Raw genomic sequence first — 16,513 nt, forward strand, 5'->3', positions numbered from 1 at the left:
GGGAGAGCTCCTTTAGGGGGAGTGCCCAGCTGCCTCACTTCAGGAGGGAATTCTCCTTCTCTGAGTTAAATCTGTGTGGGGATTTAACTCAGAGAAGTTAAATCTCCACACAGATTGGAGATCTGTTGCGCCCTGCATGTACCATGTGAGCCTCCTGTACATTCATGTACATGGGAGCGGGCGCATTTAAAATACAGACTTGTATCTTAGATCCTATCCACTTTTCATGCTGTAACTGCTGAATTCCAATCGTGGCATTTCTTTAAAATGGGTTTCATAGTCCTGGAGAAAAAACCTCAAACGTAAGTACTGGCAAAAGGTCTGAACTTCAGCATTTGCAGTTGTTTAAACCTTAAGAAAGTTGTTTAAAGCCTTCAGTGCACACAGCTGTGCCCAGATGGGGCTGCTTGCTTCCCACTGTCTTCCCAGCAGCTTCCCGAGCCGTTCACTAAAGGATTTTGTTTTTTCCTCCTGTTACTTCAGCGCCTTGAGCCTGAGAGTAAAGCAGGGGCGGCTGCAGCTCCAGAGCTTTGCATTCCTGGCTGAGCCGCGCTTGTGTTTGCATGCAGAGCCCTCGTCTCCCCTCCAACTATTTTAATCATTTCAAAAGGGTGGGTCAGCAGGCATTTGGCAGCGGCTCCTTTTCTATAGCTGAGGTGGAGTCAGCCAATGACCTGCTGCAAGGCTGGAAAATTTTGCAGGGCAGTTCCACTGGCCGGCCGTGCGGGGCTGTGCCATTTGAATTTCAGCACAGCCTCTCGCTCGCTGCGCTCCCCATTCCTGGCTGCTCTCCCAGCGCGGAGTTTAGCCCAGGCTCGGGCTCAGCTTTCCCTGCTCTCTCCCCGCAGTGACAGCCACCATGGAGGACACCACCTTGCAAATCATCGAGCCGCCCACCGTTTCGGAGACCTCGGAGGAGCAAGCGCCCGAGGAGCCCATCAAACCCGACCAGATCAACGGCGTGATGGTGCTGACCCTGCTGGACAAGATCATCGGGGCCGTGGATCAGATCCAGCTGACCCAAACGCAGCTGGAGGAGAGGCAGCAGGAGATGGATAGCGCGGTGACCAGCATCCAGGGAGAGCTGACCAAGCTGACCAAGGCACACACCACCACCAGCAACACCGTCAACAAAATGCTGGAGAAGGTGCGCAAGGTGAGCGTCAACGTGAAAACCGTCAGGCAGAACCTGGAGAAGCAAGCCGGGCAGATCAAGAAGCTGGAGGCCAACGAAGCGGAGCTCCTGAAACGCAGGAACTTCAAAGTCATGATCTATCAGGTAAGGAAAGTGTTTCATGATGTCTTTCCGTCCTGTTAGTGGGTGTTTTCTTTGCTGAGGGTCCCGTCACGCTGCATGTTCTCCCAAACTCCCCAGATTTTCTGGCAGTCCAAGCTGAGGCGGGTCTCCCGTCACCTCATTTGTGGTTTAACATTTGCTGCGTGTCCTAAGACAAAGTTTGACAGAGTTGTCCCATTTAACAGGAATTTTAGTGCAGATAGGGATCAATCGTGAGTTCCCAGCCCTAAGAACTCGCTGCAATGGGCCAGAAGTGTCAAAATAACCTGATTTAAGTGCTTAGCTCAACAAAGAGCAATAGTGCTCTGGGATCTAGAAGGGGGTGTTGGAAATCCATCTGCCAACGTGCCCTCTACCAAGAGACACCATGTGTATGGCTACGTGGAGACCGATGATATTTCAAATTTGTGACATGCATCTGGTAACAAGTGATAGTAACCCCAGCCTCGGGGTTAATCTGTCCAGCCAGGGCAGATAGAGCTGTCAGAGAAAATCCAGCCCAGCCCCCTGAGCTTGGCAGTGCTGGGGGTGGCCTTTGCTAAGGGCTTGTACAATTCCCATCTTCTTTCTTCTGCATCCTGCAAGCCTTAAACCTTCTTGTTTGGTCTCAATAACAGCTTTAGTTTGCTTGATGTTCACCCCCTGCACTAAGTGTTGGAGTTTTCATTTAACATTAAACAAGGAGAGAGACAGAGGAACGTGATTCTGTCAGGTTTCCTGCCTGGAGTTAGTTTTCTGCATCAAAGCAAACTCTTCTGTTGGGACAGGGGAGAAAAGTGAGTGAAACAGTTAATGCTACAGTTGAAATCTCTGGGTTAATAATAGCCAGCACTAGGAACAAATGGAGAAGCTTCGAGTGCTGATCATAGGAAGAGAGAGGAAAAAAGGCAGAATAAAAGGGAAAATGGTCCTTTCTGTGAGGTTTGAGGGCGAGTGGCTCATGACAGGCTCAGGGGTCAGACACCTGTGGGATTTCTTGGTTCAGAGCTTGAGCATTTGTTGTTTTATCATGACTGAAAGGCTGAAAGCCTGTTCGGATCATACAGGAAGCACGACCAATTATAGCCAGATATATGTGTGTGGATTTATTACAAGCTCTTTGTATCAATCAATCAGTGGAAAAATAAAATTGAAGCAACGACCACTGCAAAATGAGAGGAGTGGAGGGAATTGCTTAAACATAACATTCCATGTCAGTTACGGAAATAGGTAGGAAGCTGGCAAGGTTCAAGGTCCTTGGGAAGCATCCCAAACATCTGCAGGTTAGTGTTTCATGAGCAGTTCGTGTTGGTTTGCTGTGCCTTATTGATATTGTGCAGAGTTTCTTTTCTGATATGAAAAAGCAATCCTGTTTCTAAAGGCTTGGGGCCTGCCCCTGCTGCTGTGGTGAACACAGAGCAGCCTTGGAAAGAGTTCTTTGGACAAGGGCTGTGCCAGGGGCTTGAGGAGTCATGGAGACATTAGGGGAAGGAATGATTTGGGATTTGGGATGATTTCCCAGCATGGAATTTAGTGTGATTGGAATGTCACAGAGCACAGGTAAGGAATTCTCCATGTGAAATGGATCTGTTTGTGCCCTCACGGACGTGCTGGCACTTCCATGGGAGTGGAGCAGACCCAGCCCTGCAGGGAAATCATCCAGCTCTGGGGTCCACCCTGGGGTTAACTGAGCAATTCACTGTGCTTCCCTAACCGTGTCTACAGTTAAAACCAAATAATTACAAAATAACTCACATCTAATTCAGGGTCTCACTTCTCAGACCCTCATCTACCAAAGTGTCTGTTGGGTATTTTACTGGTCATGTAATGAATTCTGCGGTGCTGAGCACATTATTGCTCCTCTCTGACTCTGGGAAAGCTGCTTTCCCAAGCTGGGGGTGACTCCTGTGTGTTTCCAGTTGCTGTGGCAAAAAGTCCAAAGATTTATTAGTCTTTTCTTCTGGAGAACAAGAGATAAACTCATCCTTAGAGATGTAAAAACTGCCATAATTTTTTACAGCAGCATGGCTGTTTTCGGGTGAGAGATCTGAGCACAGCAAGAGTCCTGCTCTAATAGGGTTCAATATTGTACAGTTCTGCAGCTGGATGAAATAAAAAATAACGATAAATGAGCTCTTTGCTGGTTCTTGATGTTTGATTATTCTCTCAGCATTGAGTCCTAAGGTTTCAGCCATTGTGGAGGGATTATTTCGGGAGTGCAAATAAAAACTTTTGCACCTTGGAGGGAAGTCAGACTGCCTGTGAGAATTGTGTTGTGCTTGCTGTAGATTAGGAGGAGATGAAAACCAAATTTTTATCAGGGAAAGCCTGACCTGTGGCATGATCCTGAGCACATCTGCTGGGGTGGTTTCAAAATCTGGGGGAGAAAATGCAGGCCTGGCTATCACTCCCATGGCCTGGCTGAGGGGAGGTATTGAGCAGAACAGTTACAGGCATCACTCAGTCCTGTCCATGCTTGTGTTTTCTCACTTGCTTACCCTCTTTGAGCTGATTTTGCCAGGAGCTGGTCTGATTTCTCCAAGTTAATAGTTCTTGTATAGACTTAATGTAGGGAATTAAATCAATTCTTTAGAAAAAAACTCCAAAACAACTGTATCCCTCCAAATTGCCCCATCTTTCTCTTTTGAAAACTTGCTGAGCCAAAGCAGAGGTGACAGCTTTGACAGGCCACTGTGTACACAGACATTCAGTGCAGAATTTACCTTCCTAAAAAGACTGATGTCAGTGAGTGCCTGCACTGCTCAGCAGCCCCAGAGCAGAGCTCAGAGCTTCCTTTGTGCCTCTGTCCCGGGCTCCTGTCTTTCAGAGAAATCAGGACACCAAAAAATTCCGTGAGAGTGGTTGCTAATAAAAACAAACTGAAGTGACTTCATCCCAAATCTCCTGGTTTTAGGATCCTCAACATGGGGCTGGTTACTGCAGTTCATGGTTAAATAATGGATGTCCTGTGCAAGCAGCTACTGCTCTGAAACCAGACTTTGTGAGAGCTGCAGAGCAGCACGTGGCAGTTTATGTAAGCTTGGCATTTTCCTCCAAACCTTTTTTTGACAATTAAACTTATTCCTGCAAATGCCAGAGGCTGATTTTGTTACAGCTGGACAAACCCCTGCAGCACTCGGCACGCACACAGAGTATTGAATTTCTAAAGTGTGCTGGTCCTTTATTTTGAGGCTGGTGTGGGCTGAGCTCTGGGGATGTTTTTGTTGGGAGAAGTTGCAGTGTTTTGTTGCAGTGTTTTTATTGGGAAGAGCAGCTTTGTCTGAGGGGTGTGAGCGTGTGCTCCCCACGCTGTCCTCTTGGGAGGCTCCCTTGGGGCTCATCTGCTCTTCTGGGGGTTTTGGTGGCTGCTCTGAGCTGTGCGAGATGTGAGTTTCCATGGGAAGGGTTGTGCTGCTGGGAGAGCAGGGTGGGACCTGGATCCCAGCCATGCAGTGTTGGGTGGGTAGGGCTGGGCAGGGAAATATAAATAGCCCAGCCTGGCTTTGTGCTGGCGTGGGCCTTATACGGATGGGAGACTGTACATGGAGAGAAGGAGGGGGAGATTTCAAACCCACTCATTAATGTGACAGATTCACACCTGAGCTGCCTCAGTTTTGGGCCTGTGCTCCTCAAAAAGAGTGTGGAAAAAGAGATGAGCTCAGGGAGCTGAGGAGCAGCACAGGGCAGGGACCTCAGGGCATACAAACCCGCTGCCCCCAGGCTACAGCTTTTCTCCACTGCCCAAACAGAATGGCAGCTGCCCTGAGCCATGGTTTTGTTTCAAATTAATCATTCAGAAACTCATTCATGATGAGTTTAATGGCAGTGGAGCATTGACAAGAGCCAGGAAGATCCACAGCCCTGAGGGACAGCCTGGGTGGGTGACGTGCCTGCAGTTCAGTGCTGCCTGCCCAGCTCAGCATTAAAACTAAACAGGGATTTCCAAAGCAATTTTGGTGACAGTGCTTGGATAGGCACAGCACCAGGTACCCACGGGGTTGCTTTTCCTGCAAAACCAGCTGGCTCCACGTGGCTGAGAGCTCTCTGTGCTGGCACATCCATCCCTCTTCCCAGTGGGTCACAGCAGGGATTTGCATTGCAGCAGCCACTGTATTCATTTTCTGATAATATTTTAAAATAAAATGCAAGTTTCAATTTCACTGCAAATCCTGTCTAAAGCAGCTCCTGTCAGTGCTGCCTCCATTGCAGGGGGACCACATGAACATCCCAATGTACAAAAATCTTGCATATTCTCTGCATATTATGGAACTATAAGAGGTTCAAGATAATAATTCAGAGGAGACTGAGCCTTAAAAAAAGCCAGGATGTTAATAGCTCTGACTCTTAGGATTTCTTTTGGTGCAGATTACCAGTCTACCAGCAGACAGCTCTGGAGCATGGATTTCTCTGTTGCAATCTAGGATCAACTGCATTAATATTTCATTGCTCAGCTATTATTTATAAGCAGTTGGTGCCAGAACTGTTTGCTTTGCTAAAATCCTTTCACCATTATAGTTCCAGGCTGAGCTGTGCAGCCACAAATTGTCTCAGAGCAAAGGGCCAGAGGCTGCCCAGCCATTGGGATAGGGTTAGATTGGATGAGTAGTGGCTCATGAGAACAAACCCAAGGTAATATCCCTCCTATCACATATTCCTCCCTCAGGCCTCTCATGTGCACAACCCAGAAGGCATAGCAATGATTTATAAACTATTCAGCAACTGGCTTAACCCTCTTTTTTCCCATTTGGGATTATTCTCTTGATTCTGCAAGATTTCCTACAACTTACAGGGCACCTGAAGAATTGTGGGTCCACTGTCCAGCTGTGAGACAGACAAAGAGCAGAAACAAAATGTGCAGTATCAGTAAAGGAAAATAAAATATTTGGAATGAAAAGTCTCAGGATGTTTAGTCTCCAGCTTTATGTGAGGATGCAAATGTCAGTGTCTGCAAAGGATCTGTAATACAAACCCCATCTTTGCTGCTTTGCTGTTCAGGAGCAGCTCCGGAGTCATCAATCAGCTCAGGCAGATTTATCCGGGAGGAGCAGATCTGAGAGCAAAGCCAGTGCTACAAACGGACTGATAATGGCATCAAAACGTCTTAATGCTGTCGGGGGAAAAAAGCTCCTTTTCACTCTCAATCTATTTACTTCTCTGTTTCCTACAGCTCTCCCTCTCTTCTGACTCACTAAAGGCAAAAGCATTTTTCCAAGCACAGCCTCCTCCTCTCCCCCCCCCTCCCTCCCTTGCTTTGCACCAGCTCTGGTGCTGGTCCCAAGGGCTGTTTCTCACAGCTCATGAGGCAGATCCAGCTTTTCAGACACAGCTTCCAGGACACAGGGTACCTGGATGTGCCTGATAGAAAGAAGTGCCAGGCAGATTGCACAACACCCAGAATTACAGAGGCTGGGAGGACTCTGCTAGTCAGGGAGATGCTGCTAGAGAATGAATTATTTATCCCTCTAACATTTACCTAATCCCAACCTGATTTGCTTTCTCCCCTCATAATTTAGATTTTTTTTATCTCAGCAGTATTCCTTGGTGTTCTGTCCTGTTCTGGAGCACTCAAAAGTCTCATCTCTAAGGCTTGAGGCTTCTCTTTCCATGAACCTCTTGGCACTATTGGACACAAACTTTGTCCAACCCTTGGAAGCCAGAGTCAAGGCCATGCCTGACTTTGCTGTGTCACTGGGTGCAGAGATCTGGGAGCTGCTGGGAATTATCTGGCGCTGCTTTAGGGTAAGGTCAGTACGTGACAAAACCAGCGGATAGAGTTCTGGAGCTGCACCCGCCTGCTTCAATCTCTGCAGCCTCTGCACTTCAATCAATAAACACAGGGCTTTAAAATCACCGCTGTGGTCATGTTCACAGGGGTCCCAGGATGAGGGAAGAGATGAGAATCTTGACTCCGTGTTTCAGAAGGCTAATTTATTATTTCATTATATGTATTATATAAAAAGAAAATGATATACTAAAACTATACTAAAAGAATAGTTTTACTATTCTACTATTTACCTTCACTAAAAGAAGGATTTCATCAGATGGTTACTAAGGAATAGAAAGGAATGGAATGATAATAAAATCTTGTGACTGACCATCTTGGACTGTGATTGGCCATTAATTAAAAACAACCACATGAGACCAATCAAAGATGCACCCGTTGCATTCCACAGCAGCAGATAATTATTGTTTACATTTTCTTTCTGAGGCCTCTCAGCTTCTCAGGAGAAAAAATCCTAACAAAATGATTTTCCATGAAATATGTCCGTGACACACCACCCTTTTTTCATGATCTTACACTTACAAACAAACTCTGAGTTCAGCTACACCACAGCAAAGGGAGACATGGCCCCAGCAGGTGACACTGAAGCCCTGTGATCGTGAGCAGGGTCTGGCCCTGTGGCAGTGGCAGTGCCTGGGATCCTGTGTCTCCTGGGACCTTCTGAATCAGACACAGACACTCTTCCATCTCACAGATCTTTGCTGACTCTCTTTTCTGTCCAATTCTGCTTCCTGGCTTCTCCCTTGACTAAAACACACCCCTGTTGCCTTTTCTCTCTGCTTGTTCTCGTGCTAACCCGGATCACTGTTGTTCTCAATCCGATTCCAGGAAGGAACAGGTAAGTGTTTCCATTGTGCTCCCTTTCCCTGGCCATTGAAACGCAGTTTTCCTCATCTTAGCCCGAGAAGATGCCACGGGTATGCCTTGAGTCTTCGCCAGGGACTGCCCTCTGAGCCCAGCCCGTGGAGACAGGCCCAGGGCAGCAGAAGACACAGGAGGAGGCAGCAGTTTAGGGCCTCGTCAGCGGCACCCCCTGAAGATCCCTCTGAACCTCTTCTGAAGCTCTGGGAGCTGCTGATTCCGAGCCTTTGCTTCTCTCCTGCTTGGCACTGCCTCGGGCTCTCAGACCTCCAAGGCTGATCCTGCTCTGACTAATGTGCTTGCTGCATGAGCGTGGGTGTGAGGAGCTGGGATTTTCCCTCAGGAGGAGCTGCTGTGTGGCTTGCATGGAAAAGGGCAGGTGGCCAGGGGCAGTTGGCTCTGCTGTGGCAAATCCCACCTGTTCTTTGAGCTGCCATTTCTCCCTGGGAAATGCAGCCCTGGAACCTCCTCAGGCTTCTTGTGAGCATTCGTTTGTGATTGTGGTATGGTTTGAAGTTGTTGTTTTAAACAGGTAAAACAGGCAGAGAGCACGAACTGTGACATAAAACTTCCAATGTTTTGGGCAGCATCTCCCATTTCTGTCTGGCCACAGTCCCTGGGGCTGCTTGCTCAGAGTCAGGTCCTGCACACACTGCAGTGGTGACTTTAACTGCTGTTCATATAACATTTAATCCACAGAGGCCACAGTGGCCTGTTGCCTTCCTGTCATTGTGCAGCTGCTGGATAAAACACCCCAAGCTCCAGCTGCCCTTTGGGGGTCACCCAGCAGCATTTGCAGCACTGTCCAGTGAGAATGACCACCTGGCTGGACAGGAATATTCCAAGAGCCAGCTGAGAGTGAACCAAGTCTAGGAATTGTGGTTTCTGCTCAAAGCTGCCAGGGAAAACTTCTCCTTTTCAAGGAGAATGTCAGATGCAAGAAAAGCCTCTTTTTTTGTGATCTAGCAAACTAGCAATTTCAGTTTCCACAGAAAAGATCTGTTCCACTGGAGAGGAAAGCACAGGCCCCTCTGTGCAGGGTATCTGGACACTCCTGAGCCCTGGTATGTTCAGGGTGCTTCTCAGGCACGCTGTTGTTACTCAGGAATAGCTAATCCTCCTTCCCATGACACTGCTGGAAGGTCAGCACAAAACAGTGTCCTCTGAGGCCTGGCACAGCAGAGCAGTTCTCATGGAAACGGGAGCAGAACTTGTTCTCCTCTGGCACAGTTTGACCTGACCTGGAGGGCTGTTTGCTGCCCAAGCTCCTCCTAATCCTCCCCCAGGCTGCCCGAGGCCAGGGCCAGGCTGTGCTGCCCGGGGTGGGTGCAGGAGGGGCTCCAGCTCACAAAGTGTTGGGATCAGCCTGATTTGGTCATAGTGGAGCCCAGGAATGTGAGCTGGTCGTTTTCTGCATGTTGCTGCTGCAAACATCAACCAAACTCTCTGTTTGTGCTGTTGCAGTTGTGTGAAAATAACGGAGTGAAATGAATTGCAGATGTGATTTGCATGTGCATGTGAGAACCTTCCATTAAACCTTCCAACTGGAGAGCAGAGTGGCTGGGAGTGCTGGGACTCAGTTCCTTACACACTGACTGGGAATGCAGCTCAGCTCTGTGTCTCCTTGGCCTTTTTATATGCCAGGGGAAGTGTTTACGTGTGTTGTAGCAACCAGGCTGGTGTCCATGGCCGTGGGCTGCGGGTGACTCACTGCCAGGGAACTCGAAAACAATGTCAGATAAAAGCCCACTCAGGGGAGAGACTGCTGAGGATCCGACAGCTCGGGGTTGTTTGAAGTAGGAGGACACAGAGCAGCTGGCAGCCAGCTGCCCCTGGGGCTGGCTGTGGGGCCCCTCTGGGTGCCCACAAAGTCCACAGATGGACAGGCCCAGTGCCAGGGAGCTTCCCAAAGCACAGCTCATCCCAGGAGCTCCGTGCTGCAGGGATAATGCAGGCTCCATGTCCCTGTCCTGCTGCTGGGTGCAGCTCTGCACTGTACACAGAGTTTGCTGCTGCTGCTGGTAACAAAATCTGAAAAATGTTGTTTACTCGCTGTCCTTGTGCCAGTTGGATGAAAGCAGAGAGGACAGAACTGGTTTGCCTCTGCTGATTGGGAGCCAGGTTTTGAACACCCCAACAGGCAGGGATGCCAAGACCCAGGATTTTGGACTTGCCCACTTCAGGATCAGTGTTTTCTGAGTAAAAATAGAATGCCTGGTGTTAAAAATGTGGCTCAGCTGGATGAGTCATGAGTAAAATGAAGTGCAGAGAGCATAGTGCCTTGCTTGGACAGAGCAGGGATTTGTGCAGCAGCCAGCCATGGGCCTGGGATGGTTCTTGATTGTTTCAGTCACGTCCCATTACCCTGCACGCCTGTGTCTGCAGGCATGTCCTGCACAAACCAGGCAGTTCCCCTTCCCCACTGGAGAAACCTCCTGGGCAGGGAGGAGGAGACTCTTGGTGGCTTTTGGGCAGTGCCTGGGTGCAGGGGAGGGGGTACATGCAAGGGATGCTCAGCAGGACGGGCTGATCCCCATTAACGTGTGCCAGAGCTGCTGTGGATGCTCTCACACCAGCTGTGCTGGTACCAGGAATGCTCCCTGCATGCAGGTGAGCTTGGACTCTGGGGACTGTCCCTTAGCACACTGATGAAAATCCTCCAGTGCTCCCCCAGCTGGGTATCTACTGGTCAGACCAGCAATCAGTGAGGAAGAGGTGGGCTGAGGGTGAGAAATGCAGGAATTATACCTAGGGGAGAGAGAGAGAGAGGCCAGGAGCAGGACATGATGGGTTTCCCAAACACAGCTGGAGAAAAGCTCTTGGAAACAATCCCAAGGAGGGAGGCTGGGATCCTCATGTATGGGAAGGGCTGTGCTCCCTCTGTGCCTCTGGGTCTGATCCATGAGGTGCCTCCTGACAGAGGCAGAGCTGTGAGCACTGCCAGGCTGGGGGATGGAGCAGGGCTGGCAGAGTGGGAGAAGGGAGAGTGCAGCCCCTGGGATCACAGAGCTGGGCAGCTGCTGCTCTCCAGGTGAAGTGCAGGGTTTGGGAGAGCTGCAGGCAGCCCAAGAGGGGTTGTTGCTCCCACTGTGCCATGTACCCAAAGCTGCTGCTGGCCATGTCTTTGTGGCTGAGAGGGAAGAGCTGCAGGATGCTGCTGAGGCTGGATGGGAGCATTGCTGGCTCAGCCCATCCCATCACATCAGAAAATTCAGTCAAGAGCTGGATATACTGGTGTAGCACAAGGAAAGGTGAAGAAAGGTTGTTATTTATGTGACAGACGTGGAGATTTGAGGTGGTGTTTCTTGCTGCAAACACATATTCTGGAGCTCACAAGGGGCTGATAGGATCAGGGTTTGCAGGATATGGCCCATTTCCAGGGACAGCTGTGCCAGGCAAGAGGGGGATGCCTTTGTTCTGGCTCATTGTGTTGCCTCAGAGGGAAGGAAGTGGCTGGAGTTCCTGATGTTCTGCTGGCTGGGCAGGGTCCCTGGAATTTTCTGGGATTGCTCTGGCAGGTGTTGTTGTGGAGAACAGGATCCCTGCCTTCCCCCTGATGTGGGTTTGCCCTGGACTGACCTGGCCCTCTGGAGAGCGTGTGTATTGTTTTCTGCTGAAGTGGCTCATCAAATGAAGAAAACACATGTTGGCCACTTCACCTTAATCTCCACAAAGTGTATGAGACCTGACCTGTGATCTGGAGGGTGAAGAACTTCACCCAGCACAATTCTCTGCTCTGAAGAAAACCCAGAATGAAAGCTCTGTGCTTTCACCACAGACACTGCAGCCCGTGCCATCCCCACTGAGCCCAGTGCTCCACGGAGCTGGCTTTCCACTGCTCACAAAAGTTACTCCAGATGCCCTTGTGCTTCCAGAACATCAGCTGGCCCAAGGATCAGTACCTGTGCTTGGGAAAAAATGAGAAAGCAGCTGAGAGCATCTGGATTTCACGCAGTGAAGCTGTGCTGGAGTCACGTATTCGATGAGTTGTGTCACTTCTCCAGGGGTGGAAGGGAAGGCAGGGCTGGGGACAGCACCCTGTCTGCAGGGAGGGCATCTCCAGGAGCTCAGGCCAGAGCCACAGAGTGGCAGTGACCTTGGTCAGGCCGGGCAGTGGCGTGGGGTGGGACAGTGCTCAGGGTGAGGGTGTGCACACACCCCATCCCTTCCTGCTCTGAGCAGGGACCGGGATGTTCTGTCCAACAACAGCACCAGGAACACCCCCCTGTCCTGGCTCTTGGCACCTGTGCAGCTCCTTCGTGCACGTGGCAGCTGCTGTGACATGCAGAGCATGGGAGGTGCCACAGCCAAGTCACCCAGGGCATGTCCCCAAGCCAGGGGCAGGCAAACAGTGTTCCAGGATTTTCCATGCACTTCAAGCACTTGGGATACACCAGGGGCTGCCCCTTGGTTTCCAGTGCAGGACTGGAATGCCATCCTTGCTCTGCTCTGCTGCTGCCTGCCCCGGGCTCAGAATGGCACCTGGCTGTGCTGCTGCCCAGGCTCTTCTCCAAACCTCAGCCCAGCAGCTCAGCATGCTGAGTGCCCGTTCCACACATTGCCCTTTGGCTGCTGCTGGATTCCTGACAGGCTGGTCCTGGCAGCTCCCACCTCTCCCACCCAGCTCTGTAGATTAGAACTGCTTGGGCAATAAATTTCCGAGCGTGAGCTGCAGCCCTGCAGCTGTGAGGCTCTGGACAGTGATGGGCTATTTCCAGCCTGTCCCGGGAACAGAGAGGTGAATCACTGCAGCAGGGATGCCTGCTATGTGCTGCTCAGATGAAAACCAATCCCACTCCAGACCTGTGCCCCTCTCCCAGGCACATGCTTGTCCTCTGCCACTGGGATCAGGAACTTGGCTGGCTCAGGCTCGTGGAGAAGCTGAATGAATCCAGCCCTGTCCCAAGTAGAGCTGTGTCTCCTTGCAGACCAGGCTGTGTGAGTTGGGACTGCTGTCTCCACTATCTCCAGATATGGACTTGGGCAAATTCTCTAACTTATTCCCCAGTGGAGAAATAGGAAAAACAGGGCAGCCTGCTGCATCCCAAGAGATTCCCAGCCCCACATCTGGATCCTGAGGCCTTGGGAAAGTCTGAGTGCAGCCTGGGGGCAGCCAGGACAGAGTGTGCACGCTGGTGCTGTGGCCAGACTCTCAGCTCTGGCTGTGCCTCTGCAGCCATGTGCTGTGCCCAGGGCCACAGCTGGACCTGGCCAGGCTGGAATTCTGAAGACCACTGTCCTGATGGTCCACATGTCCCTGGAGTGAGGAGCTGCGGGCCAGGTCCAGGATAAAGATGAAACTGGAGGGCACAAGACTGTGACACAGACAGAGGAAGAAGGGAAAGGCTCCAGTTTCAGTGCTGGGCTGCCTTTCCTGTACTTCTGGCATCACAGATGAGTTTGGAGCCAGCCTAGGGTGAGCAGAGCTGGTGCCTGAGTCCTGGTACGGGAGAGTCCTAAGCAGATCCTCCTCACAATGACTTTATCAGCTGCAGTAAGGGAGGATGAGCCCAGGCCTGAGGTACCTGGGTGTGTTTAGCTGGGTGGAGGCCGATGTGTGGGAGGGAGGACAGGCTGGCTCCGGGGTTGCCGGTGTCTGTGTGTCTCACTGGCTCCGCTCTGTGTCTTGCAGGATGAAGTGAAGCTCCCATCTAAACTGAGCATCAGCAAGTCCCTAAAGGAAGGTGAAAAGGTGGAGAAGGAAGGTGAGGGTGAAGAGGTCCCTGTGGGTGAGGACCATGCAGAGGAGGACCACATCCAGCTCTCCTCGGATGAGGAGGTGGAGATTGAGGAGATTATCGAAGAGTCACGGGCAGAACGCATCAAAAGGAGCGGCATGAAAAGGGTGGATGACTTTAAGAAGGCATTCTCAAAGGAGAAGATGGAAAAGACTAAGCTAAAGACCAAGGAAAACCTGGAGAAGACCCGCCACAACTTGGAGAAGACCCGCCACAACCTGGAGAAGAGGATGAACAAACTGGGCACTAAAATTGTGACTAACGAAAGGAGAGAGAAGATGAAGAGCTCTCGGGACAAACTGAGGAAGTCTTTCACCCCTGACCACACCATCTACGCCAGGTCCAAGACAGCCGTCTACAAAGTGCCACCCTTCACTTTCCATGTCAAGAAAATCAGAGAGGGTGAGGTGGAGGTGAAAGCCACAGAGCTGGTGGAGGTTGGTGGAGAGGAAGGAGAAAATTCAGACCTGATGCGTGGGGAGAGCCCCGACATGCACACCCTGCTGGAGATCACGGAGGAGACTGACGCGGTACTGGTGGACAAGAGTGACAGCGAGTAGGACAGGCTGCAGAGCACAAGGGTTGTGGACGACAGCTGAACACAATATCACTCACATTTCAAGCTCTCCCTGCCCTGGAGCCCCAGGGAAGTGTACACAATGCATCCTTCTTACCCTGCAGAGCCGATGCCGATCCCCCGCCTGCTTTGTACAAGGTGTATTTTATATTGTAGTTTTAGCACATAAACATTAGGAACACGGAACTGTTTTTCTTACACTACTAAATCACCCTCGGAGACCATTCCTGCTGCAGCCTTCTTGCCCCACACCTGAAGATGTGCTTTGAATGACAGGGCCCTGACCCAGCTGGAGAGTGCTGATCCCAAGAAGCTGTACAGCTGAAAGTTCAAGAGTCCTCCATAAGAAAAACCCGGTGTCAAGAAAGCTTCCTGCAAGTAGCCCACCAGCCCACACCACCTGGCCCCCTGTGCCAGGCTCTGCAGCCACTCCACAGGCAAGAAGACTCCCAGCACCCAACCCGGCTGCTCCTTCGGGGGACCAGAGGAACTGGGATGCAGCCGGTGCACGGGAGGGAAGAGCTGAGCAAATCCTCTTGTTGGGCAGCACGTGGCAAGCCGAGCTGGCCTGGGGCAGGGGGGGTGCTCCTCTCTGCCCTCCCAAGGACTGGGTGACCTTTGCACGAAGCCACCCTGCAGCTGGGGTGTCACCCAGCTGGGGCTCACTGCTCCTCCCCGCTGTGCCCCGGGGCTGTGGCAAGAACAGAGCAAGCTGCAGGCTTCCCACGCGGGTCAGGGATCTGCCAGAGATCCAGGAGGAGTCCCAGGGCAGGGAGCAGCATGGAGGCGGGGCACTGGGTCTGCTCCCTCCACACCCACAGAGGTGGTGGCAGCAGGCAGTGGGGTCCATGCTTGCTGCCCTGGGAGAGGGGGACACCCAGGCAGCGATGCTGGAGCAGCTGCCACGGCTAGGGACTTGATATGGGATGCACTGCTGCCATGTGAGGCTGTAGACCATCAGAAAAAGGCCTTGACACCTGCCCAGCACCAGACCTTGAGCGTCTGCTTTCTGCAGGGGTCCTGGCACAGCTCAGGCTCATGCCCATGCCCACGTCCTGTGCTTTCCTCCGTGTCCTGCTCTCTGCAGCTTCACTCCATGCCCTGAGTGAGGCAGCATGAAGGCAGCACACAGTGCCTTGGGGGCTCTGTCTGGCTCAGCCCAGCTTGCCTCTTACATACTCAGCCCCGCTGCAAGCCCCAGCCTCGCATTCCCCATCCTGCTCCCCCAGCACGAGGCTGCTGCTGCTCACATAACCCAGTATATAAACTTGCTTTTCCTTTAAGAATTATTTTCCTTCAAGCAGTGCTGTCCCAGCCTCGGGGTCCTGCCACAGCTTCCCTCCCCACAGGAGGTGTGAGCGGTCGGTTCCGTGTGCCGGCTGCAGGCAGCCCTGAGACACCGGTGGCCCCGAGGCTCCCGGTGTGGGGAGGCACCGGCTCTTGGCTGCTGGTGCTTCCCAGCCCCGTGTGAGCCCACAGCTCACCTGCCCTCACAGAATCTCCTGCGGGCCCACAGGCAGTTTTTTTCACGCGGGTTTTCTCTGAGCTGCAGGGCCGGGACAGCAGGGCCAGGGTGGCAGAGGCCCCCGGGTGATCCTCGCCTGTCCCTGGCTGTGCCCAGGCAGCAGCGCAGCAATAAAGTCTCTTTTGTAAACCACCAGTGTGAGGCCTGTCTGTGGCACCGGGCGCTGAGGAGGGGCTGCCACACAGGGGCTGATCCCCACAGTCCTGCTGTGTGGGGCTGACATGCTGAGCCCCATAGGGATCCATCCCCGCAGGGATCCATCCCCACAACCCCACAGGGATCCATCCCCACAGGAATCCATCCCCACAGCCCCACACGGATCCATCCCCTCAGCCCCACACGGATCCATCCCCACAGCCCTGCTGCAGGGGCTAACAGTCAGAGCCCCACAGGGATCCATCCCCCGAGCTTCAAGGGGATCCATCCCCACAGCCCTACGGGGATGATCCCCATAGTCCTATAGGATCCATGCCCACAGTCCTGTAGGATCAGTCCCCACAGCCCTACGGAGATCGATCCCCTCAGCCCCACAAGGACCGATCTCTTCAGCCCCACACGGATCCATCCCCACAGCCCTGCTGCAGGGGGCTAACAGTCAGAGCCCCACAGGGATTCATCCTCTCAGCCCCACAGGGATCCATCACCACAGCGATCCATCCCCTCAGCCCTATAGGACCAGTCCCCACAGTCCTACAGGATCGATCCCCCTTTCCCCACGCGGGGGCGCTGCTCCCAGCACGGCGCACGGGCCCTC

At 52.1% G+C, this 16,513-nt stretch overlaps 1 protein-coding gene across 2 annotated transcripts; it reads left to right on the forward strand.

Annotated features, from left to right (window-relative positions):
• The first annotated feature begins 187 nt into the window (after window positions 1–187).
• Window positions 188–15,891, forward strand: CAVIN1 (caveolae associated protein 1). Of its 2 annotated transcripts, none has more exons than XM_030966266.1 (3): window positions 188–302; window positions 849–1,279; window positions 13,552–15,891. In XM_030966266.1, exons 2-3 carry the CDS (start codon window positions 860–862, stop codon window positions 14,215–14,217), a joined length of 1,086 nt encoding a protein of 361 aa, XP_030822126.1. In that variant the 5' UTR covers window positions 188–302; window positions 849–859; the 3' UTR covers window positions 14,218–15,891. The 2 variants fall into 2 exon arrangements, with proteins under 2 accessions (XP_030822126.1, XP_030822125.1); XM_030966265.1 differs by lacking the exon at window positions 188–302 and adding an exon at window positions 493–611.
• Window positions 15,892–16,513: the final 622 nt, after the last annotated feature.

Source organism: Camarhynchus parvulus, chromosome 27, assembly GCF_901933205.1.
Source record: "Camarhynchus parvulus chromosome 27, STF_HiC, whole genome shotgun sequence".
Taxonomy (NCBI): Eukaryota; Metazoa; Chordata; class Aves; order Passeriformes; family Thraupidae; genus Camarhynchus; species Camarhynchus parvulus.

What these genes read in the sequence shown, in the direction of transcription:
- CAVIN1 (XM_030966266.1), top strand. Translation starts at nt 860, where the DNA reads ATGGAGGACACCACCTTGCAAATCATCGAGCCGCCCACCGTTTCGGAG. An exon ending in TCAAAGTCATGATCTATCAG is followed by an intron (nt 1,280 to 13,551) that starts GTAAGGAAAGTG and finishes TGTGTCTTGCAG; the next exon opens with GATGAAGTGAAGCTCCCATC.